Below are 27,818 nucleotides of genomic sequence, written 5' to 3'. Positions count from 1 at the left end.
GACCCCCTCCCCAGGGGGAAACGTGAGACCCCAGGGCCATATAATTCACAATTTTTGTAAAGGACCTTAAGACCTTTCTATTTATAAAAGTACTTGATTTTACCATTTCCAGAATTTCAGAAGAAGATTTTTGAAGTTTTAGCCTATTTGACCCCTTTTGACCCCGCCCCTCAGGCCCCTGGGGGTCAGTCATAAAAAATTTGTTAATAGGATTAAATGGCCATCTCATACTGATAATTCTGACAACATTTGACTCATTTCCTATTACAAATGACCAAATAATGCTCAAAAATGTGTTTTCCCAATATAAACTATAGTAAACTTAACCTCCTCCCCAGGGGGAAACTGGAGACCCCAGGGTCATATAATTCACAATTTTTGTACAGGACCTTAAGACCTTTCTATCTATGAAGTGTATTTGATTCTACCACATATGTGAGTAGAAAAGAAGATTTTTGAAATTTTACTTTATTTTACCCCTTTTGGCCCCTCCCACAGCCCCCTGGGGGGTGGGGACCATATAATTCGCAATTTTGATTGGCCTTATGCCTTAGAAGGTTTGTGCAAAATTTAATTGAAATTGCTTCAGCAGTTTTGGAGAAGAAGTCGAAAATGTAAACTGTTTACGGGCATACGACGCACGACGCACACCGCACGACACACGACGACGGACAAAAGGCAATTTAGAATAGGTCACTTGAGACTTCGTCTCAGGTGACCTAATAAAGGCCACATAGGGACGAAACAAAATGGTTTTCATAACCAAAAGGTTTGTTTTTCAAAACCAAAAAAGGATTGCATTAAAATTGGCCATTTAGGACCTTGGGAAAATGTTCTTATTAATCAGATGGTCATTATACAGAGGTACATGATTGCTAAGGCAGAATCAACTGGATATTGAGTTAACAGTTTCTGTATTCCTTTTTGGGTGTACCAGAAGGTTTGACGTGATGTCTTAGATGTTGTCTGGTTTACTGCTGGTGACCATTACTTTCCCAGCAAGGCTAATTAACACATTGTCAGTCAGGATTTCCAGGAAGTGATATAATCTGCACCATTCCAACTCTGTAGCCAGCCTAATACCAAGTAACATCTCTCAGCCGCCTGTACTTTAGTCTTACAATGCTGGAACAAACTTGTCTAGGAAGACATTTACTGTAATTCAAATCTATAAATAGATATCCAAATCCCTAAATTCAATCTTGTCAATGACAACATTTGCAATAAGACCGTATTTACCCGGAATTAGAAAACCTTTTTGTAGGAATTCAGTAAAACCTCAGATTACATCACTACATCCCTTTGTATCTTAACTAACCGATAAGACTCCACAATGGCAATGAACCTGTCAAAAAGGACCACTTTTATACTCTTATTATTACTGAAATTCTACAGTCTGTAAGGTTACCTGTATAGCAGTACAACTTTTGTAAGTTTACCTGTTGATTTAAACATATTTGATTTGCCTTTTTTTGGTATTTGACACAAAGGATTGGGCGCAAGTTCTTACAACTTATGGATAAGCCCTCTCCAAACAATCATACAAAACATTCATGTTAAAGGCTAGTTCCTGCTTTGTACTGAAATATACATAATGAAAGTTTGTTTTGTTTTGATGTGTATACAGGTAAGCCAGTAACTATGTCAGCTGCCTGTAATTATACTTTCTCAAGTTTACCTGTATAAAGAGGCCACCACTTTTGTAATTTTACCTGTATAAAGAGGCCAAAACTTTTGTAAGGTGACCTGAATAAAGAGGCCACCACTTTTGTAAGGTGATCAGTATAAAGAGGTCACCACTTCTGTGAGGTGGCCTGTATAAAGAGGTCACCACTTTTGTAAGGTAACCTGTATAAAGCCACCACTCTGTTCAATGACCTGTATAAGGAGACCACCACTTCTATAGGTTTATTTGTATCAAGCCAACACTTCTGTATGGTGACCTGTATAGAGTGGTCACCACTAATGTAAGTTGAACTGTATAAAGAAGCCACCACTTCTGTAAGGTGACCTGTATATAGAGTCAACCACTTCTGTTTGGTGACCTGTATAAAGAGGTCACCAGTTCTCTAGGAAACCTGTATAAAAGGCCACCACTTCTGTATGGTGACCTGTGTAAAGAGGCCACCACTTTTGTAAATTGACCTGAATAATGAGGCCACCACTTCTGTAAAGTGACTTGTATAAAGAGGTCATCACTTCTGTAAAATGACCTGTATAAAAAGGCCACAACTTCTGTAAGGTGACCTGTATAAAGAGCCCATCGCTTCTGTATGGTGACCTGTATAAAGAGGCCACTTCTTCTGTATGGTGACCTGTATAACAAGAGGCCCAAAGGGCCTTAACAGTCATCTGACTACCTTGACAATAGTAAAATTAATTATATATGGTGTCACTTTGTCAGGATCATTTTTAGTTTCTTTCAACAAATTTTCTTTCAAACAAGAGGCCCAAGAGCCTTAACATATAGGAATTTAATTAGATATAGTGTCATGGTAATCATCTTTGATTTGGGATCAACTAGAGATGTTCAAAATGTGTTTTCAAGATGACGGCTGTGGCAGCCATGTTGGATTTCGGATTGACCTGAAAAATAACAACACTTTGTCGGGACCATGTCGGGATCATTTCATGCAAGTTTCAGCCAAATTGCACCGGTAGAACTTGAGAGGAAGTTCAAAATGTGTTTTCAAGATGGCGGTTGTGGCGGCCATCTTGGATTTCGGATCGACCCGAAAAATACCAACACCTTGTCAAGATCATGTCAGGATCATTTCATGTAAGTTTCAGCCAACTCGCACCGGTAGAACTTGAGAATAATTCCAAAATGTGTTTTCAAGATGGCGGCTGTGGCGGCCATCTTGGATTTCGGATCAACCTGAAAAATAAAAACACTTCATCGGTACCATGTCAAGATCATTTCATGCAAGTTTCAGCCAAATTGCACCGGTAGAACTTGAGAAGAAGTTCAAAATGTGTTTTCAAGATGGCGGCTGTGGCGGCCATGTTGGATTTCGGATCGACCCGAAAAATAACAACACTTTGACTGGACCATGTCAGGATCATTTCATGCAAGTTTCAGTCAAATTGCACTGGTAGAACTTTAGAAGAAGTTCAAAATGTGTTTTCAAGATGGCGGCTGTGGCGGCCATCTTGGATTTCGGATCAACCCGAAAAATAACAACACTTTGCCGGGACCATGTCAGGATCATTTCATGCAGGTTTCAGCCAAATCGCACCGGTAGAACTTGAGAAGAAGTTCAAAATGTGTTTTCAAGATGGCGGCTGTGGCGGCCATCTTGGATTTCGGATTGACCCGAAAAATAACAACACTTTGTCGGGACCATGTCAGGATCATTTCATGCAAGTTTCAGCCAAATCGCACCTGTAGAACTTGAGAAGAATTCCAAAATGTGTTTTCAAGATGGCAGCTGTGGCGGCCATCTTGGATTTCGGATCGACCCGAAAAATAAGACCACTTCGTCGGGACCATGTTAAGATCATTTCATGCAAGTTTCAGCCAAATTGCACCGGTAGAACTTGAGAAGAAGTTCAAAATGTGTTTTCAAGATGGCAGCTGAGGCCATCACTTCTGTAAGGTGACCTGTATAAAGAGGCCACTACTTCTGTAATATGACATTTATAACGAGGCCACCACTTCTGTAAGGTGACCTATCTAATGAGTCCACCTTTTCTGTATGGTGACCTGTATAAAGAGGCCACTACTTCTGTAAGGTGACCTGTATAAAGAGGCCATCACTTCTGTAATGTGACCTGTATAAAGAGGCCATCACTTCTGTAAGGTGACCTGTATAAAGAGGCCACTACTTCTGTAAGGTGACCTGTATAAAGAGGCCACCACTTCTGTAAGGTGACCTGTATAAAGAGGCCACCACTTCTGTAAGGTGACCTGTATAAAGAGGCCACTACTTCTGTAAGGTGACCTGTATAAAGAGGCCACTACTTCTGTAAGGTGACCTGTATAAAGAGGCCACCACTTCTGTAGGGTGACCTGTATAAAGAGGCACCCACATCTGTTAGGTTACCAGTATAATGAGGCCACCACTTCTGTAAGGTGACCTGTATAAAGAGGCCACCACATCTGTAAAGTGACATGTATAAAGAGGCCACTACTTCTGTAAGGTGACCTGTATAAAGAGGCCACCACTTCTGTAGGGTGACCTGTATAAAGAGGCACCCACATCTGTTAGGTTACCAGTATAATGAGGCCATCACTTCTGTAAGGTGACCTGTATAAAGAGGCCACCACATCTGTAAAGTGACATGTATAAAGAGGCCAACACTTCTGTAAGGTGACCTGTATAAAGAGGCCACCACTTCTGTAGGTTGACCTGTATAAAGAGGCACCCACATCTGTTAGGTTACCAGTATAATGAGGCCATCACTTCTGTAAGGTGACCTGTATAAAGAGGCCACCACATCTGTAAAGTGACATGTATAAAGAGGCCAACACTTCTGTAAGGTGACCTGTATAAAGAGGCCACCACTTCTGTAGGTTGACCTGTATAAAGAGGCCACCACATCTGTTAGGTTACCAGTATAATGAGGCCATCACTTCTGTAATGTGACCTGTATAAAGAGGCAATCACTTCTGTAAGGTGACCTGTATAAAGAGGCCACCACATCTGTTAGGTTACCAGTATAACGAGGCCACCACTTCCGTAAGGTGACCTGCATAAAGAGTCCACCACTTCTGTGAGGTGACCTGTATAAAGAGGCCACCACTTCTGTATGGTGACCTGTATAAAGAGGCACCCACTTCTGTAAGGTGACCTGTATAAAGAGGCACCCACTTCTGTAAGGTGACCTGTATAAAGAGGCCACCACTTCTGTAAGGTGACCTGTATAAAGAGGCCACCACATCTGTTAGGATACCAGTATAATGAGGCCATCACTTCTGTAAAGTGACCTGTATAAAGAGGCCATCACTTCTGTAATGTGTGACCTGTATAAAGAGGCCACCACTTCTGTAAGCATGTGACATGTATAACGAGGCCACCACTTCTGTAAGGTGACCTGTATAAAGAGGCCACCACTTCTGTAATGTGACATGTATAAAAAGGCCATCACTTCTGTAAGGTGACCTGTATAAAGAGGCCACCACTTCTGTAAGGTGACCTGTATAAAGAGGCCACCACATCTGTTAGGTTACCAGTATAATGAGGCCACCACTTCTGTAAGGTGACCTGTATAAAGAGGCCATCACTTCTGTAATGTGACCTGTATAAAGAGGCCACCACTTCTGTAAGGTGACCTGTATAAAGAGGCCACCACTTCTGTAATGTGACATGTATAAAGAGGCCATCACTTCTGTAAGGTGACCTGTATAAAGAGTCCACCACTTCTGTAAAGTGACCTGTATAAAGAGGCCATCACTTCTGTAAGGTGACCTGTATAAAGAGGCCACCACTTCTGTAAGGTTACCAGTATAATGAGGCCATCACTTCTGTAATGTGACCTGTATAAAGAGGCCACCACTTCTGTAAGGTGACCTGTATAAAGAGGCCACCACTTCTGTAAGGTGACCTGTATAAAGAGGCCACCACTTCTGTAAAGTGACCTGTATAAAGAGGCCATCACTTCTGTAAGGTGACCTGTATAAAGAGGCCACCACTTCTGTAAGGTGACATGTATAAAAAGGCCATCACCTTTGTAAGGTGACCTGTATAAAAAGGCCACCACTTCTGTAAGGTGACATGTATAAAAAGGCCACCACTTCTGTGTGGTGACATGTATAAAAAGGTCACCACCTTCTCTAAATTTACCTGTATAAAGACCACCACTCTGTAATTATGTTAGTTTACCTTTATAAAGAGATCTATTTTGTAAGTTGACCTATATAAAGAGACCACTATACTTCAGTAAGTTTTGTTACCATCATTTCTGAAAGCTCAATTTGATGAGTTGGAAAAGATCTAAAGTAATATACCAGACAATATCATTATACCAACGTTTGATGTAATAGCCACGGACAGAAAAATAGGCAGAAAATTCCTTCATTTTTTCTTGATCCAATTATTAGTTAATTACTCCTGTTTCAGCCTGGGTATACAACCTACCCAGACCAACAGCTCTATTAAAGCTGACTTCACCATTGAAATGCAAGGCTTGGTCATTGAACCAGGATATATCTGACAATGGTGGTCTGGAGCAGTGCTAAATAGTCATGTACTTTTTAAATGAAAATTTCCTTTATTCAATAGAGATAACCAAATGGATATGTGTGCGTTGAAATGAATGGCAAAATTTATACCGGAGTCTAAAAAGAATACTGCAAACTGTAGATACACGAATTTAGAGAAATCGATTCCACTTGTGGACTATACTAAGGATGTCTTATATAAGCAGACAGCATCAAGCCTAATTCCTGATAGGTTATATATATTTATGTACCTACTATGGCTTCATAGCTATTCCCTGTGGTACCATTTGTTCAAACTTATCTCAAACCAACTATCTGTGTGTATACAAGAAATGTGTAAAAGAGGGGGATTTTTTGGATTGATTACATATTTCATTCAGAGCCCTCCTTATCAACTTCATGATTATAGATCAAAAACACACACAGATGCATTTCTGAATGAATTTGTCACAGAACACATACAGGAGTCATCTGCTCATTGAAATATACATTTATAGTTCAGTTTTGTAATGTCTATTTTATTACCAAGTAAGAGTATTCCAAAACTACTTCTTCTCTTTACCAATTACCATCCCATTATCCTTTCTCTATATTAGTATATAAACAAACTGTTCTGTAATGAATCCCATGTGTATAGCATTCCTTAGAAAACAATATTGGTAAATGATTCCATGTCAGACAAAACGCTCTTGTTTCCATATATCAAAGTGGTACTGGACATGCAGGAGAGGACTTGACAGAAAATGGAAATACTATATGCCCTCATTGTGGGGGGCATAAAACATTGTGGGCCTTTCATACTGCAACATGCAATAAAAAGCCAAACACCAGGGTCCAATTTATTCAATATGTGTTAATAGACAATTCTGTAACTTGAGACTGTCCATCAGAAAAAGTTGAAAATTTAAATTGCTTGCACGCAGCACTGCTTGACCAAACACCAAGAACGACAGACAGACAGAGACAATTGTAATAGGTTTGGTATGATTGGTTTTACGTCCTTTTAACAGCCCAGGTCTAAGAAAGCCAGAGTACCCAGAGAAAAACCACTGACCAGCAGTCAGTACCTGGCAACTACACCACATGAGATTCAAACTAGAGATCCAGAGGTAGAGAACTTATGGTAATACATGTTAACCACTTGGCCAATCATGGCCCCTCGGATTGCAGTAGGTCAACTGAGACTATGAAAGAATGTATTGATTTAGAATTTACATAAATCGTATATAATGGTACTATCTTAACCTATATGCAAGGCATGCTATTGTCTGATGTTGTGGCTGTTTTTATACTATGATCTTTAACATCAACCAACAATACAGACGATATGATAGGGATATTTAATCCTTACATTACATAACGTGTTTTATTTACCATGCACCAGATGGAAGGCGGCCTGGCTGTAAGTCTATACAGTGTGGTGCTAGATTATCTGTTTATTTCTAAAATTATTTCTCAATAAAATATTGCATCATATCCCTAATTATATTTAACAATTGATTTCAACAATTTTATCAACAAACAACCAAAATCAATGAAAAAGTAGTTATATTTTTCTTATAGTAGTTGCTTATTACGGCGAATATGGTGATGGCTTAAATTTTATTTTTAATATCAATAAGATTAGATTTTTCTCATTTCCTTCAAGCTTACATTATTATTTGTTTCATTACTCTTTTCATTCATTCTAGCAAAAGCTTTTCATCTGTTAACAACTTTCCTTAATAAAATTCAGATTATAATATGAACAAAGTCTAATGTAATTTGTCTAAATTGGATGGCAGGGACCAGCATTGTCGGCATATAATAGTCAAGTTCGGTTTCAATTACTATAAATAAAGAAGGAAAATACCATACAATTTAATGCTGGATAAAATAATATCCAGATTAGATAAGGGCCAGTTTAGACAAGTTACATATACTTTAAATTGAAAATTATAACAATAAAAAATAAAAAATTGTAAGCATAAAATCAATTTCTTCGATGAAAAGCACACATGGAAGTCCACATTATTGTAATATTAGTAATACAAAAGTGGTCAAGTGATTATATTTAGGCAATGAATAAGAAAGCAATCTGTTTCAGAAACAACACATAGCTGACCTTTAACCTAAACTGGTTTTGGAACAATTAGAGGTTTGTACAATTGTTACATCTACATGGTCATCGCTTGACTATAGGTTACATACACTTTTGTTATAAAAAACATTTTTTTCCTGGGAAATAGCTCACAGCTATGTACTATGAACCAGAAAACTGAAAATCAATTCCAATGAGTACTATGCTGGCCTTTTTTTACAGTTTGAGAAGATACAGTTACAAGATTTCACCTTGATATGACAGCTGAGAGAACCGTCTGATAAAACCAGCTTTAAGGTGAAATTAAATTGGAGCAGATGATGTAATAAATAGCTAACTTTTTTGGCACAAACAAAGCAATTACTTTGTAGATATCTCATGGCATTTTTATATCTAAATAAAAATGATTGTATAGTTTATGTTGTCTTTTTGATAGTAAGCAATTTTCTATCAATTATTAAATTTGTAAATATTAAGTTTAATTCTGCATGCCCTATAAAAGGACTGGCAAATTTTGTATAACCCATGTCCCTAATTAGTAAGAACTAAAGCCAAATCTAGCATAATGGGACTGGCCACATAAAGGGAAAAGCAAAACTAATTTTCTTTCCAAGGAAGGAAAGTTCAAGTGTATATTATTACCTATTAAGTCAAATTTAACCCTACGTACCCTTAAACAACTGGACAAATCAAAATCAACCCTACCCTCATAAAGGACTGCACAAATCAAGTGTAACCCTACCCTCATAAAGGACTTGACAAATCAAGTGTAACCCTACCCTTATTAGGACTGCACAAATCAAGTCTAATCCTACATTCATAAAGGAATGGACAAATAAGTGTATACATACCCTACCCTTTCAAAAGGAATGCACAAATCAAGTGTAACCCTACCCTTACAAAAAGACTGCACAAATCAAAAGTAACGCTAAATTCATAAATGATTGGACAAATCAAGTGTAACCCTACACTCATAAAGGATTGGACAAATCAAGTGTAACCCTACCCTTATAAAGGATGGACAAATCAAGTGTAACCCTACATTCATAAAGGATTGGACAAATCAAGTGTAACCCTACTCTTATAAAGAACTGGACAAATCAAGTGTCATTCTACCCTTATAAAGGACTGGACAAATCAAGTGTCATCCTACATTTATAAAGGATTGGACAAATCAAGTGTAACCCTACCCTTATAAAGGACTGGACAAATCAAGTGTAACCCTACCCTTATAAAGGACTGGACAAATCAAGTGTCATCCTACCCTTATAAAGGACTGGACAAATCAAGTGTCATCCTACCCTTATAAAGGACTGGACAAATCAAGTGTCATCCTACCCTTATAAAGGACTGGACAAATCAAGTGTCATCCTACCCTTATAAAGGACTGGACAAATCAAGGACACCAAGGATTGGACAAATCAAGTGTAATCCTACCCTTATAAAGGACTGGACAAATCAAGTGTCATCCTACCCTTATAAAGGACTGGACAAATCAAGTGTCATCCTACCCTTATAAAGGACTGGACAAATCAAGTGTCATCCTACCCTTATAAAGGATGGACAAATCAAGTGTAACCCAACCCTTATAAAGGACTGGACAAATCAAGTGTAACCCTACCCTTATAAAGGACTGGACAAATCAAGTGTCATCCTACCCTTATAAAGGACTGGACAAATCAAGTGTAACCCTACCCTTATAAAGGACTGGACAAATCAAGTGCAACCCTACCCTTATAAAGGACTGGACAAATCAAGTGTAACCCTACCCTTATAAAAGGACTGGACAAATCAAGTGTAACCCTACCCTTATAAAGGACTGGACAAATCAAGTGTAATCCTACCCTTATAAAGGACTGGACAAATCAAGTGTAATCCTACCCTTATAAAGGACTGGACAAATCAAGTGTAATCCTACCCTTATAAAGGACTGGACAAATCAAGTGTCATCCTACCCTTATAAAGGACTGGACAAATCAAGTGTCATCCTACCCTTATAAAGGACTGGACAAATCAAGTGTCATCCTACCCTTATAAAGGACTGGACAAATCAAGTGTCATCCTACCCTTATAAAGGACTGGACAAATCAAGTGTAATCCTACCCTTATAAAGGACTGGACAAATCAAGTGTCATCCTACCCTTATAAAGGACTGGACAAATCAAGTGTAACCCTACCCTTATAAAGGACTGGACAAATCAAGTGTCATCCTACATTCACAAACATCATACACACTTATAAAGGACTGGACAAATCAAGTGTAACCTACCCTTATAAAGGACTGGACAAATCAAGTGTCATCCTACCCTTATAAAGGACTGGACAAATCAAGTGTAACCCTACCCTTATAAAGGACTGGACAAATCAAGTGTCATCCTACCCTTATAAAGGACTGGACAAATCAAGTGTAACCCTACCCTTATAAAGGACTGGACAAATCAAGTGTAACCCTACCCTTATAAAGGACTGGACAAATCAAGTGTAACCCTACCCTTATAAAGGACTGGACAAATCAAGTGTAACCCTACCCTTATAAAGGACTGGACAAATCAAGTGTAACCCTACCCTTATAAAGGACTGGACAAATCAAGTGTAACCTACCCTTATAAAGGACTGGACAAATCAAGTGTCATCCTACCCTTATAAAGGACTGGACAAATCAAGTGTAATCCTACCCTTATAAAGGACTGGACAAATCAAGTGTCATCCTACCCTTATAAAGGACTGGACAAATCAAGTGTATCCTACCCTTATAAAGGACTGGACAAATCAAGTAACCCTACCCTTATAAAGGACTGGACAAATCAAGTGTAACCCTACCCTTATAAAGGACTGGACAAATCAAGTGTAACCCTACCCTTATAAAGGACTGGACAAATCAAGTGCAACCCTACCCTTATAAAGGACTGGACAAATCAAGTGTAACCCTACCCTTATAAAGGACTGGACAAATCAAGTGTAACCCTACCCTTATAAAGGACTGGACAAATCAAGTGTAATCCTACCCTTATAAAGGACTGGACAAATCAAGTGTAATCCTACCCTTATAAAGGACTGGACAAAATCAAGTGTCATCCTACCCTTATAAAGGACCAAATCAAGTGTTCCTATTATAAAGGACTGGACAAATCAAGTGTCATCCTACCTATAAAGGACTGGACAAATCAAGTGTCATCCTACCTTATAAGGACTGGACAAATCAAGTGTAACATCTACCCTTATAAAGGACTGGACAAATCAAGTGTATCCTACCCTTATAAAGGACTGGACAAATCAAGTGTAACCTACCCTTATAAAGGACTGGACAAATCAAGTGTAACCCTACCCTTATAAAGGAGCTGGACAAATCAAGTGTAACCCTACCCTTATAAAGGACTGGACAAATCAAGTGTCATCCTACCCTTATAAAGGACTGGACAAATCAAGTGTAATCCTACCCTTATAAAGGACTGGACAAATCAAGTGTCATCCTACCCTTATAAAGGACTGGACAAATCAAGTGTAACCCTACCCTTATAAAGGACTGGACAAATCAAGTGTAACCCTACCCTTATAAAGGACTGGACAAATCAAGTGTCATCCTACCCTTATAAAGGACTGGACAAATCAAGTGTCATCCTACCCTTATAAAGGACTGGACAAATCAAGTGTCATCCTACCCTTATAAAGGACTGGACAAATCAAGTGTCATCCTACCCTTATAAAGGACTGGACAAATCAAGTGTAACCCTACCCTTATAAAGGACTGGACAAATCAAGTGTAACCCTACCCTTATAAAGGACTGGACAAATCAAGTGTAACCCTCCTATAAAGGATACCCTTATAAAGGACTGGACAAATCAAGTGCAACCCTACCCTTATAAAGGACTGGACAAATCAAGTGTAACCCTACCCTTATAAAGGACTGGACAAATCAAGTGTAACCTACCCTTATAAAGGACTGGACAAATCAAGTGTAACCCTACCCTTATAAAGGACTGGACAAATCAAGTGTAACTACCTACCCTTATAAAGGACTGGACAAATCAAGTGTAACCCTACCCTTATAAAGGACTGGACAAATCAAGTGTAATCCCTACCCTTATAAAGGACTGGACAAATCAAGTGTAACCTACCCTTATAAAGGACTGGACAAATCAAGTGTAAATCCCTACCCTTATAAAGGACTGGACAAATCAAGTGTACCTACCCTTATAAAGGACTGGACAAATCAAGTGTAATCCTACCCTTATAAAGGACTGGACAAATCAAGTGTAATCCTACCCTTATAAAGGACTGGACAAATCAAGTGTAACCCTACCCTTATAAAGGACTGGACAAATCAAGTGTAACCCTACCCTTATAAAAGGACTGGACAAATCAAGTGTAACCCTACCTTACAAAGGACTGGACAAATCAAGTGTACCTACCCTTATAAAGGACTGGACAAATCAAGTGTCATCCTACCTACCCTACCTATAAAGGACTGGACAAATCAAGTGTCATCCTACCCTTATAAAGGACTGGACAAAATCAAGTGTCATCCTACCCTTATAAAGGACTGGACAAATCAGTGTAATCCCTACCCTTATAAAGGACTGGACAAATCAAGTGTAACCCTACCCTTATAAAGGACTGGACAAATCAAGTGTCATCCTACCCTTATAAAGGACTGGACAAATCAAGTGTAATCCTACCCTTATAAAGGACTGGACAAATCAAGTGTCATCCTACCCTTATAAAGGACTGGACAAATCAAGTGTAATCCTACCCTTATAAAGGACTGGACAAATCAAGTGTAATCCTACCCTTATAAAGGAGGACTGGACAAATCAAGTGTCATCCTACCCTTATAAAGGACTGGACAAATCAAGTGTCATCCTACCCTTATAAAGGACTGGACAAATCAAGTGTAACCCTACCCTTATAAAGGACTGGACAAATCAAGTGTAACCCTACCCTTATAAAGGACTGGACAAATCAAGTGTAACCCTACCCTTATAAAGGACTGGACAAATCAAGTGTAACCCTACCCTTATAAAGGACTGGACAAATCAAGTGTAACCCTACCCTTATAAAGGACTGGACAAATCAAGTGTAACCCTACCCTTATAAAGGACTGGACAAATCAAGTGTAACCCTACCTTTATAAAGGACTGGTCAAATAAAGTGTAACCCTCCTTTATAAAGGATGTCAATAAAGTCTAATAACATATTAAGTGTAACCCTACCTTTATAAAGGACTGGACAAATCAAGTGTAACCCTACCCTTATAAAGGACTGGACAAATCAAGTGTAACCCTACCCTTGTAAAGGACTGGACAAATCAAGTGTCATCCTACATTCATAAAGGATTGGACAAATCAAGTGTAACCCTACCCTTGTAAAGGACTGGACAAATCAAGTGTAACCCTACCTTTATAAAGGACTGGACAAATCAAGTGTAACCCTACCTTTATAAAGGACTTGTCAAATAAAGTGTAACCCTCCCTTTATAAAGGACTGGTCAAATTAAAAGTACTATCATTACATATTAAGTGTAACCCTACCTTTATAAAGCACTGGACAAATCAAGTGTTACCCTACCCTTATTATAAAGAACTGAACAAATCAACAGTACTAACAGGTCAAGTGTAACTCTGCCCTTATAAAGGACAAGAAAAAATAATTTGTAACCCTGTTTTAAAAAAGATTGAGCCAAGTAAATGAGAGGAGAAACTGATCAATACTAGCCATTAGAGACAAAAGGTTAAACAGACAAGGTTTGAGGAATTCTAGTGTTGACTCGAAATAAGTTACGTCATACAGCTCTTAAACTGAAATCTGTAGTGCTACATCCTGTCTTTAAAACCATTAATTGTCTTTTGTTGCTTTTACACAAACTTGGATAATTTCGTGTCTCTGTCATTCTTTCCTTATATAGAAACAAAACCCTGGGAAAATGTCTGTGTGCCTGCAAATAAAATGTGCATGTTAAGGCTATGATTGAGGACGTACTTGTTTATTCTGAAATTTATAGCCTGGTCAAGTTATTACTCCACATAAAAGTCCACTTTGGTCTTCCACAAGGCTCTGATAATGCATGATTTTGTACTTTCTATTGACTCAAACCTGACAGTCGGCAGATAAATATTCATCAGCAAGGAACACTACATCAACGTTTGACACTTACAGTAAGTTACACCCAAAACAGATGTCTAAACTAAACACATTTTTTACAGTAAGTTACACCCAAAACATATGTCTAACCTAAACACTTTTTTTATATTCTTTTTTTTAAAAGGCAAGATACCAAAGACATATGTAAATCATTTCAGCAAATTAGCTTTCCTTAATGTGAGTGACCTACGTCTGAGGCAAAGCATCGTTGGAGAGGTGGACATATTTGCAACAGCATTGACATCTTTCAGCTTAAATGTGTGTTTTGAATAATTGTTGCAAAATAAAAATATATATGGTAAGAGTTTTAAAATATAAACTGTATTTTTGGCTTGGGTCAGAAAGAGAAAAGTGGCTCATAGAAATTGGCTTGCCATCTTTGTTTTACTTAACTCTCGCCAAATACAGCTTATATTTTATAACACTGAACATGTATTCTTTATGTACAAACCCAAATGTCAAAAGCTCTAACAATTCCTTCCTACACAACCAGTAAAACTAGAAAACTGACATCCATCAGAAAGGGCCCCATTTCTGGTTAAGTTTACCCTTAGCTGCAATAAATATAAGATAATCACTGGCTCTTTCCAGCCTTTACTAAACTTTGACCATGGCATAAAGAGTGACCCCAAAAACCTCTCCTAACCACGTGCACTCTTCACTGAAATTAGACAATGTTAAAAAGCCTTTAGTGATCATGGCAGCCATCCTAGATTAATCAGGAAAACTTTAAACCCTTATTGCACATCTACATACTATCAACACAAACATGTTTTTCAAAACAATTAGCACTATTGGTTTTTTAATAATTTACAAAACCCAATCGTAGACAGATTGACAAACACATTACGGATGGACATGCCGTGTTTACTTTAGAGCTCCAGTATCTCTGATGTTGGGCCCTAAAAACACTATATCATACAGATGGAATTTTTATGAAGACGAAATCACTACTTTTGGTAGTGACACCGTCAGAATTGACAGAATGTCTCCATTAGCTCTGTAGGAATCAGCTATATATGTGTGTGCCACTCTGAGCGCCAATTAGCACATCATCAACACATGCATAGGCTTCACAGCCAATGATCTCCTTCTTTCACAATCAGCATTTTGACTGATTTACCTTATCATTATGCAAATATTTGACTTTTTCTGATTTCTGTAGCTTCCTTTACAGACTTCTAAATCAGGGTTTAGAAAATCTCAAAACGATTTGATTGGGAGATTGTCATTCCTGGTCAATTATGCCAGATGTAGAATGGCTTCTGTTACCATGGTATGGTCCTGACTCATCCTTCCTTAAATGTAACAATTCATTTGGCAGGAAATTGAGTTGGCATCCTTCTTAAGATTTCTGTTTTTTATGTTTATTTCTGTTTTTAATTTTCTGTGTGTCCTCCTTTCTAAGAAAAAACAATTCAAATACATGTGAATTCACAAACAACACAGACAATTAAGGTCAAATTCATCAACCTCATTCTTGGAAGGAGTGGATGATTTAAACTTTTGACTATACATCTCTAGTATTTGTACTATAAACAATAGTATAGTATAATATGGTCGCAATGTTCAGAGATTAACTAATGATAATTGGTCACTCTATTCAGGGATTAACCAATGATATGGTCGCAATATTCCGAGATTAACTAATAATAATTTGTCACTCTATGCAGAGATTAACTAATGATATGGTCACAATATTCAGGGATTAACTCAGATACTGTAAGTATAGAACCGGATATAATTTTTTGGCATGACATTATTTTTATTATTTAAATATCATATTTATCATCATTTTTGTCCCGAAATGGAAAATGAATTTCAGATATTGCAAATATCTTGTTGCTTCTAATATTTCTACATTTGAAAGTTCTGTTAAAATCATTTTTTTTCTGAATAAGGGAAAAGAAGAGAAGACAAAAATTTCCCATTTATTTACAGTTATTATTTCTGGCAGTATGATATAAGACAAGTCATACCACATCCACTTTAAACATAGTAAAAAAAAGCTTGAAGAAATGTTGGGTACCTTAGTTGTGACAGACAGACAGCCTTTAACATCACATGAATCCTGGAGAAAATAAAATGGAGGAAATTTGTTGTAGTGATTTGTAATGGTATTGACAGAGTGTCATCCGTCTGGCTGTATGATGTATGTTTTGTCTGCTGCCCTCGTTATGTAACTATGTACATCACCAGACTTTACACTCGCATAGCCACCAGATTACCTATTTAATATAAACTCTTTTCCATGAAGAATTGAATAAAAATATCCTCCAACCTCTGTGTGTAGAATCATTTTCAGATGATGAATGACATTATGATGTAACATAAGATATTGGTTCTCTTCTGTTAGTGTCTGTCTTTCAAAGACCTTGAAAACTACAGATTTTTTTATTCTGATCTAGATAACTGAACAGCTTATCTGCATTGTCTTGGAGAGAAAAAAAACTTTTGGCATGAAAACCTTCCAACAATCAAACCAGAGTTGGTTACTATTCCTAGAGCAGCTTATTTAGCATACACTTCCTCTCATTAAACCAATCAGTGTTAGAGGAACAGAAAAATGCACAACTAGATAGCAGTTTGAACCCAAGACCTCATGCACTAGCCCAATCAAAAATTGAGCCGAATAGCTGCCATCAGCTATCAACAGGATATTCTTCCCTCCCTTTTGTAGCCTTCTCCAGAGAGATTCAAAATATAGCTCAGGTCCCCTTGTAGAGTAATCATCTCACTTGAAAAGTTTGGTCACAGTCACCAAATAAAGGGAAAAAAATGTATGGCTGGATTGAGGATCAAACCTAGAACATCTGACCACCAGCTAAATATTCTACTGATACCTGGATCAACAATCTACCCAATCTAGTTATGCCATTCCAGTCTACAATCTTCAGTCAAAATGGAGTTATTTTACAATAACATCCACTAGATAACGTTATTGTGGTTTATGAATAATAATTTTTTTTCTCTCCAGATTCAAACTACCAACTATTGGACAGTCTGCTCCCAGGGCTTACTGACTGCCTCTATTGCTGTCCAGTAAGCCTGTTCTGTGTCGATGACAGCTGACTAACAGCCATCATCTTGTACCTGTCACCCTTGTGCTGACATCCAATCAGAATATCTCACAATAATTGATTCTTTATAAACAAGTAATGTCCATTTCCTCCCAAGGTCCATACTGCAGTACAGCATGAGCTCTACTGTAACAGTTATCGTGGTAGGTGTGAACCATACAATGATCTCTGTCAGAAACTTGGTGATGCTAAAATTGTATTTAATGTTGTTTCTGAAGATGGAAATTCAATTCTAAGTACATCAATTAAAGAGCAAAACCTTAGGAAATATAATTTAATGAAGATATCTATGAGGTATTGTGTCAGGTTTCGAATGGTCAAAAAAGTAAAGAGTGAGATTTATCCTTTTTGTTTGAATTTTATATGACACACTTCTTAATTCCTGGAGGACCATTAAGATTCCTTTTACTCGAGATCATTTTGAATATCACCAAATGAATTCAAAATGTAATTTTCAGAACTTAAATTCATAATTGGTCAATGTGTTTCATTGTTGAAATGATGACTTTGACCTCAAATGATTCCTCATGTCCCACATTTGTATTAGGAGTATATCAATATATGTTTCAGAATGTGAAGCTGTCTGGAAGCAATGTATTCAATACCATAAAAGAACAAAAAATGTATTACTTCTGTTGAACTAATTGGTTCTATAATTTGCATGTAACCTCTGGTTATTTATGGATTGCTTATGGTTTAAATTGTTAAATTAAAAAATAATATATATAATAATCAAAAGACAGTAATTTCTTCAATTAAAATGTTATTAAAAATAGAGTGACAGAGAGTTCTTACCACACAATTAACAAAAATAATTTTGACAATGACAACTACAGCACTGTTATTAAGACTTAAAGCATACATCATCTCATTACACATACAGCTAAAGGCTTCTCTAATTAACCTAGTATATGGATAAGTGGCACCAAAAGGTTGCTATACTCTTAGGAGATTGCTACCAGGAATTTTAACATTTCCAAATGTGGCATCTTTCTTCTGAATCTTTCTATAAGAGCTTAAGAATAATTTCATGATCAGGAAAGCTCTAATCTTAATTACTTTCTCAACTTTTAACTTTTAAATGTAACAGTTTATCACTAATACAGCATCATGGATAGTTACCAAAATAGAAAGATTAGGAACAGTTGCCGTGACAACCGGGGTATTAGATTGAAATTGTGTTAATGAGAGCATCTGGCTTCCATTAAAATATAGCCCTAAATTAAAAATAGTTTCTTGCAGCATTTAAATGTGTAATGCTTGATAATTGAAACTGTTTTTTGAAAAGTCATTGTCAAAATTTTTCTAATGAGCACTATGAGCACAATTTTATTTAGAAGCAACATCTATCAATTTTTTGTCCGCTTTTATATTTATCTGAATTGTTCTTATGAAAATAGATGAATGAAAATAATATGGTTCATTGAAAAAAAATATTCTTTTTAATTGGACTGCATTAATTCAGAGATTTCTAATAAGACCAGAAAAGTGTTAATCAGGATTCCTGGAAAGACCTACGACAAATAGAACAGCCTTAGATTCCTATGAGTACAGTTCATGACAGACTCACCAAGCTCTATAAAATACCTCCAGGTACCTTTAAATATAAGCACTGAACACACAAAGACAGTCACCCTTTAACAAAGTAATCATAGACATGGCTGACAAACAGATGGGCTTCACTACACGTTATTTGTCCAACATTTTATCACAGAGCTGTCCCAGACCAATTAACATCCCTGAGAATGGGCATTACCTATACACTTCTGTGTGCTACAACACATATTTATATAGTGGAGACCCCAGGGACCAATGAACTAACAACTCCATAATAGCACTCTCTCATGCCACAATCACGTTCCTACTGATCATAAAGACCAAACAATTTCATAACCAGGGCAACCTTTCGTGATTACATAGTCCTTTATAACGTTCTATTACAAATGAATTATTTTTTAAATGGGTTAATATTTTTGTTATATGTTGTTGTAAACCACATAGCAGATTCTATGCATTGCAGTTTTATATATTACATAAAAAGGGAAAGTTCCTTTGCCTACCACAATGATATTAAATAAGTATAAAATTACACGACCCCTCCTAAAAAACCTTTCTCCCACCCCATCCCTCCACATCCCTTTCTATAACCACAACTTTCCCTTTCCATCCATACCATCCCGTTTCCCAAATCTTTCCCCCTCCCGCCATCCCATCCCTTTCTCACCCCTCATCCTGCATGGTTGATTGTATACATGGCTTTCTCTCACATGAAAAAAAATATGTTAGCAGCCCCAGGTGTTTTGCCCTGGAAAACAATCTCAACAGAGGTGTTTTTCAATTTGTGTTTAATTCTAACACGCAGATTCATCCTGACATGGCAGAGACATTATGTTGCTTGAGTGATTCTTCTTAAGACAGGACCACAGTTACTGACCACATGTTTTCAAATATATCAATCCCAAAATTGAACTCTTGACAAGTAAAAAATGAAGATACAACTGAATAGGCCTTAAATATACAATAATTCAACTGTCTAATATAAGGCTGCAACTCCGGTTTATTTTACTGCAGTATATATGGTTTTTGGGTTATTAACACTATGAAATGAAACCTGAGAACTGAAAAAGAGAATCATGTTCTTGGTAGCATCATGTTTTTGCTATGAACAAAAACAAATAGAGTTTAAATTGCCATTCGTTGATAAACATCTTTGAATGCTTGAAACATCACATTTGGTAACAATCTTCATTGAATGTTTGAAATTTTGAGGAATCATTTTAGTAAACATCTTTGAATGATCGTGACTTTGGAAAACACATTTGAATGCTTGATAAAATTGCATTTGTAAAAATAATTGAGGTATAGAGTCATCCTATCAGCTAATTCCTCTGAAAACTTGTAACAGATACTGTTGACCTCTGACCCGAGTGTGTTCTTTGGAAAAACTATAAATTCTTCATAACTAGATTGTACAGTGCTCAAAAAATTAACATACAACCTAAACAAAATATCTTGGATTTGTTTCTGTTTATAATATATATATTTCAACTTTGGCTTTGATTTCAAGAACAGTCCCCTAAGATTAGCATATTGCCTTGATTGTTTCATTTGCTGCATTAGAATAATTTGTGAAATTCATCAAGATTTATTCAGTAGTTTAGAAATTTAGCCATAGATAAGATATTTTTAGAAGATTAAGAAGAAAAGAGCAAACAGAAAACTTAGAATGATCCCTAGCAATATGCTACCCGAAGGAAAGACAATCCTAGACAAATTTATCTTCAGCCTCAGCCATTTGCCTTTATACTCTGTCCACAGCTAGCTAATAAGTTGAATTCGGATCTAAAATGTACTACTCAGTGCAGACCAGACGTAATTTGTTTTACTGCAGTATTCCAGCCCATTGCTTTCACTCTCACCTCTTTACTTGTTTATATTTCTTACTGATATAAAGCCAAACTACTTGAAAACTGTTGCTGAAATTCAATTCCAATATGTCTACCGAAAGTGGAGAAAAGGCAAGAAAAACATTAATTCAGATAACTTTAACATCTTGGTAAACACATGAAACAGAATATCAATCAGAAACACAACAAACTACGACCATTTAATCCCACTTCCTAAAATAGCTCGCTCCCACACCGTTTTCTACAGTTTTCTTTCGTTTTCAATCAGAAATCCTTCGACAGAATAAATGAATGATATTCTGTGTAGACCATCCCCATGGTCCCACATTAATCACTATTTTTTTTATTTGTCAAGATACATGTGTTGATAATTATGTAACATTGGCCTATCTGTGTACAAGTACATGTTTACCTCGAGGCTTTCGAGTTAATTCCCATTCATTATGTACTCCCACTATTTTCCTTGTTTTTGTACAGCTATAAATGACACCTCCACGCAAGATTTCTATTTTCCACAAGTCACAGTTTCTAATCATTAATCTATGAAATGCTGTCCTTTTTCCAACCTACTCACAAACTTGGATTACCAAATATAAACCTATCATCCCTGTAATATAACAACCACAAGGGTTTTCTATTAGAATTAATCTGTAATTGGAAACCTAGCCCCCAGAGTAGAATGGCTGAAAGAACCATTAGTGACATTAGAGAATTCGGGTATCAACTATAACATCCTCACTTTAGACAATATTGATGGCTGCAGTTAATCTTCTACATACCAAATACACATCCAAACTACCATCAAGACGGCTAATCTTAGACAAGGAAAAATTAGTCAAGTGTCTCAGCACTATACTAACTTCCTGTTGAGGCTTGTCTAACGAAGTACATGTATATAATATATCTTAAGATAATATGTTTATAGGACACTTAGAATGTATACTAAAATATGTGATCTTTTCATAACATTAGCCAGTATGTGATGCTGACTAATGAAGATAAATACTGTTTTACATAAGAAAGGTAATCACTTCCTAAAAGGTTCAGACTAACAACACAAAGTCAAACCATCTCTCTACAAAGACCACCTGCTTAATAAGACCACTTTTTCAGAGTCCAAAATGTAATTTCTATAAAATTTTATCTTTTTATGAAGCTATAGACCATATTTGCTTAGTCCTTTGGGTGGTCAGACAGGTTTGACATTATACACTATCTACAGGATCTGATAGCACTACAACGTTCACTTGCCCTCTCTAGATTATCATAGTGGTGTTTTATGTCTAACATGAAAATACCAAACAATTAAGCATGTGTATTAGTATTGACAATTGAATTATGGTACATAATATTTCCAGTAAAATATGATTATGTAATGATGAAGATGATACTTCTTCCCGAGTTGATGGCCAATCGTTACCAATTTGCAGTAATATTGCTGCTGCTTTACTTCAGGTTATGTTCAATGCACTGCAATGTGCAAGCTCGGCATGAAATCAGCAGTACATAAATCTTGTAACCTAGCATAGAACTGAGGTGTGGTAGAATACAGCACATTCCTACAATAAAATCCACAGGTCTTTTATGAAGTGAATGATATTTTCTCAAATGTTTTATGTTAGTATTTCATGTTCTTCACATTTTTCTCTTGAAAAATGACACACAAAAAATCACTACAGATTTATCTCCATTATTTGGCTTCATCCGTATCTTATCATATTTGGAGTTGTTACCCTTGTTAACATAAATGACAACTCTCATTCTAAATTTGAAGTAACAACAATACAGGTAACGTAACATCCAAACATGACAGTAAATTTTTTGTAACCATTATCTTCAAATGGAGTGGGTCAGTTTGGCCTATTCATAGAAATCACCCTAGCAATCAACCTCTGAATCTACACCGAGGAAATGCCAGATACATAGAGATTGAACAGTGTTTTGATTGCGCTAAAGGTGGTATGAAGGCCATGGGATACAGACATATTCTACATGTAGCGCTATTGTGGTATGAAGGCAATGGGATACAGACATACTCAATGTAGCGCGTAACGCGCTACATGTAGAATGTGTCTGTATACCATTGTGTTCATACAACCTTTAACGAAATCAAAGCACTGTTCAATCTTTATATTTACATAAATAAGTCAAATTTAAAACGGTGATGGTTGCTAAGTTGGGTCACTACGGTAGTCAGGATGACCGAAGATATAGTTCCGATTGCTGAATGTTTTAGTTGCAGTTTGAATTGAAATATAACAATAACACCTTTAAATTATTTTTAAATTATGTTCTTTTTTAATTTGATAATATATCAATACTGTCCATTTCGAATAAAAATTGAGATAACCAAGGCGGAACGACTACCAGTATGTATCTTTGTCAGGGTAGTGATGTTGATGATTTAATAATGCGAACTTTCAGTTTTCTTTCACTACATTGTGTTTTTCCTTTCCATGGTACAATCAGTCCTGCCTTAACAGCCACCTTACACAAACTGTCAACTGCAGAGTCAGTTTACAGTCCTCCTGTAAGTAGTCACCTGTCTTATTTGGCCTTCACATCCCAAACTATTCCATACTTAATAAACATGTATGCATAATTAGGAATGCTACATAGACTATACTTACATGGCATTACACATATTGAACTTTAAAAAAAAGCTTTGTATGTTTTTATTGTAACAGTCACTTTTAGTTGTTCCCTTTGGTGGTTTAAACAGTCACTTTTAGTTGTTCCCTTTGGTGGTTTAAACAGTCACTTTTAGTTGTTCCCTTTGGTGGTTTAAACAGTCACTTTTAGTTGTTCCCTTTGGTGGTTTAAACAGTCACTTTTAGTCGTTCCCTTTGGTGGTTTAAACAGTCACTTTTAGTTGTTCCCTTTGGTGGTTTAAACAGTCACTTTTAGTCGTTCCCTTTGGTGGTTTAAACAGTCACTTTTAGTTGTTCCCTTTGGTGGTTTAAACAGTCACTTTTAGTCGTTCCCTTTGGTGGTTTAAACAGTCATTTTAGTTGTTCCCTTGGTGGTTTAACAGTCACTTAGTGTTCCTGGTTAACAGTCATTTTATGTTCCTTTGGTGGTTTAAACAGTCACTTTTAGTCGTTCCCTTTGGTGGTTTAAACAGTCACTTTTAGTCCCTTTGGTGGTTTAAACAGTTTTTAGTTGTTCCCTTTGGTGGTTTAAACAGTCACTTTTTAGTTGTTCCCTTTGGTGGTTTAAACAGTCACTTTTAGTTGTTCCCTTTGGTGGTTTAAACAGTCACTTTAGTTGTTCCCTTTGGTGGTTTAAACAGTCACTTTTAGTTGTTCCCTTTGGTGGTTTAAACAGTCACTTTAGTTGTTCCCTTTGGTGGTTTAAACAGTCACTTTTAGTTGTTCCCTTTGGTGGTTTAAACAGTCACTTTTAGTTGTTCCCTTTGGTGGTTTAAACAGTCACTTTTAGTCGTTCCCTTTGGTGGTTTAAACAGTCACTTTTAGTCGTTCCCTTTGGTGGTTTAAACAGTCACTTTTAGTTGTTTCCTTTGGTGGTTGCTCAATGCAGATTTGAATGTAGTGTACAGGATTACACAAGAGATCCCAGAGGGATCTTGGCGCCCACTCAAAAATGATCTATGTCTGACAATGGAAAGAGGGATCTTTTCCCTGCTTTTCAAACTTTTTTAAACACACTACATATAAAATTTGAGACAGATCGCTATAGTACTTTCTAAGAAATAGTGGTAACAAACTTCAACAATGAAATCTAAGATGGCGGCCAGTTGGCCATCTTGTTTACCGATCAGTCCCGAAAGGCATTATACATCAGTCCTAAAAGGTACTATGCACAACTAGGGTACAAGGAGAACCTATGCATGGAATTTGAAAAAGATCACTTCAGTACTTTCTAAGAAATAGCGATAACAAACTTCAACTATCAAAATCCAAGATGGCCGTCTTGTTTACTGATTGGTCCCAAAATACAATATGCACAACTAGGATGCTAGGGGAACCTGTATATGAAATTCGAGAAAGATCCCTTCAGCACTTTTTGAGAAATAGCGGTAACAAACTTTAACTATCAAAATCCAAGATGGCCGCCTGTCGGCCATCTTGTTCACGGATCGGTCCCAAAATGCAATATGCACAACTAGGGTCCTAGGGGATCATGTATACGAAATTTGAGAAAGATCCCTTCAGTACTTTTTGAGAAATAGCGGTAACAAACTTTAACTATCAAAATCCAAGATGGCCGCCTGTCGGCCATCTTGTTCACGGATCGGTCCCAAAATGCAATATGCACAACTAGGGTCCTAGGGGATCATACATACGAAATTTGAGAAAGATCCCTTCAGTACTTTTTGAGAAATACGGCAACAAACTTTAACTATCAAAATCCAATATGGCCGCCTGTCGGCCATCTTGTTTACTGATTGTTCCCAAAATGCAATAAGCACAACTAGGGCCCTAGGGGAACCTGTATATGAAATTTGAGAAAGATCCCTTCAGTACTTTTTGAGAAATAGCGGTAACAAACTTTAACTATCAAAATCCAAGATGGCCGCCTGTCAGCCATCTTGGTGACCGATCAGTCCCAAAATGCAATATGCACAACTAGGGTCCTAGGGGAACCTACATATGAAATTTGAGAAAGATCCCTTCAGTTCTTCCTGAGAAATAGCGGTAACAAGAATTGTTAACGGACGGACGGACGGACAGACGGAAGGACGGACGGACAGACGGAAGGACGGACGGACCACGGACCACGGGCGAAAGGCGATTTGAATAGCCCACCATCTAATGATTGTGGGCTAAAAATATGAACACCTAAAAATTTACACAGATTTACACACAGAAATCATTTCTGTTTTTACCATGAGAATAAACTACATGTACCTACAATTTACCACTTATACAGACTTAGGCTTACTAATCCTACCATTTAAAGATTTAGCTCCGTTTGACCTTCAACAGTAAGACTTCATAAGAAGGATCAGAGCGGTGACAAGAAGCTATTTCCGAAGAATCATGGGAAGCCTTCGGAAGCAACATTTAAGAAGAATTGTAAATTATTTGGAATTGACTACAGATGGCAGGTCATATCTTATGGATCCCATCTCAACAGGTTAATGATAGTTTGGAAGAATGAAGGAGACAAGAATTTGTCTGAATTCGTCAATCTTCAACACATACAAATCTCCTATCTGTAGAAGGATCACCACAAACATCCATCATGTCTCCTTGATTTCTTCACAATTTATCAAACTCGTCCAAATGAATTTTCTTAAACACATTCAGTTGGTGATTCACTTAACTAATCAATACAGAGTTAAGGTTTTATCAGGACAAGGCAGACGCGATCCCTATCCGTCGTAAAAACTGTTCCATCAATAATTCTTCACCATTCCATCAACTAAGCAGACAGCTGTCATATTTTTTCCATTGATTGAAGGAAAGTCTTTGGTCACCTCTGCAATCTTAAACAATATCTCATAAGTATTTATGTGGGGGTTCAACTTTAACTCATCAATCTCTCCAAACCAGTTTCTACATAAACAAGTAAATACAGCAAAACAATATCTCTTAGCTTATAGAAGGAAATACAAACAATGTACTACAACCATTGTACATACATTGTAAATATGTACATTTTGTATATATGTATATAATAAAAATAATAACGCCCAACATTCTTTAGCGCTTTCGCAATGTTCTGATGATTCTTCAGAATATATTTTACGGTGTACATCTTTCAAAAGCCATGGTAAATTTTGAGATGGCTTTGGTTGATGTAAAAAGTAAGAATATCTGCAGAATGCTAAAATCTTACCACTAGTATCTGGTAACTTTGAAGTTTTGACCAAATTGTGGACTTTCAACTACTAACTAAAATTTCAAAGTAGCACTGCTATGTATGAGAAATGTCAATCTAAATCGCATATGCAATGTAGATTTACGAAACAAGGGTCCAATATATGGGTCTAAATTTCTCACCTGCTAGTGTTCGCTACAGGATCAAGATGTCAACCATATCTCTTGGAGTTAAATTATTTCATTTCTTATCAAATAAAGCATACTAGATACTTTTACCTTGAATGAAGGTCAATGTCATAAATTTGAACAGGCTTAATAATCAGCCTGTTACAGGCCTATAATATTGGATCAAAGTCTAGTAGTTATGGACAGGAAGTTATTTAACAATTTTGCCATATATGGTTTTGTGACCTTGAATTAATGTTGATGTCATTAATTTGGACAATTGGTAACCCAATAGCATGTCTCTGGGTTATTCAGTCAGACATGCTATAGGCCCAAAACACAATATCAGGTCTCTGAGTTTTTTAGTTATTGCGAAGATGTTTAAATGAAAAGTCGGCAGCAAACAACCAGAAAGATGGACAACGGAGGGGTGATATGAAGGCACAATGGATGCCTCAACACAGTGCATACAAGATCACACTTCCTCTACAGACTAGCGAGTTAAAACTTGTGTTGGTGGTTATATAATCTAAAGACAAATTATTTTCATTTTCCATCATACAGTATTTTTTCATTAAACGAGGAATTAAAAAAAAATGTTGAAATATGTAAGATCTTAAACATTAATGCATTTTGCTCATGCAATAAAGCATTTCATTTTAATTTCTTGACATCAAGAGTAGGCATAATTGTGAAATTAATGAAAGACTGAAATAATATTCAACCTAGCATCAAAGGTTCAACCCCGTACAGGTATAAATATAATAAATAAAGTTGTGTAGAGTGACCTGTCTGTGAGATGGAGATGATAATGACCGCAGTCTAGGCCCGCCATGGCCAGCGACAGTTGTATTGACATGACTGCTTGTACACCTTTACAAGGATTTACCAACTCAGCAGAGCTACAACGTCAGAAGAAGATGCTGTATATTGATCTCGTTATCATCGGTCCTGTTAATTGCTGATAAAAGACAATGTAAAACTCGTAACATTGG

The 27,818-nt window shown here is 36.9% G+C and overlaps 1 protein-coding gene across 1 annotated transcript in view; it reads right to left on the bottom strand.

Moving 5' to 3' along the window:
• Positions 1-2,380: 2,380 nt before the first annotated feature.
• The window catches only part of LOC138334358 (popeye domain-containing 2-like), a 45,165-nt gene continuing 19,727 nt past the window's right edge, over positions 2,381-27,818 (bottom strand). Inside the window, exon 4 of the mRNA XM_069283031.1 lies at positions 2,381-2,878. Coding sequence (XP_069139132.1) covers positions 2,874-2,878 — 5 coding nt within the window. The 3' untranslated portion in view covers positions 2,381-2,873. The remainder of the gene's footprint in view (positions 2,879-27,818) is intronic.

Source organism: Argopecten irradians, chromosome 1, assembly GCF_041381155.1.
Source record: "Argopecten irradians isolate NY chromosome 1, Ai_NY, whole genome shotgun sequence".
NCBI classification, from domain to species: Eukaryota; Metazoa; Mollusca; class Bivalvia; order Pectinida; family Pectinidae; genus Argopecten; species Argopecten irradians.
The sequence above is the reverse complement of the archived record's forward strand: the minus strand, read 5'-3'. Positions and strand labels throughout refer to the sequence as shown.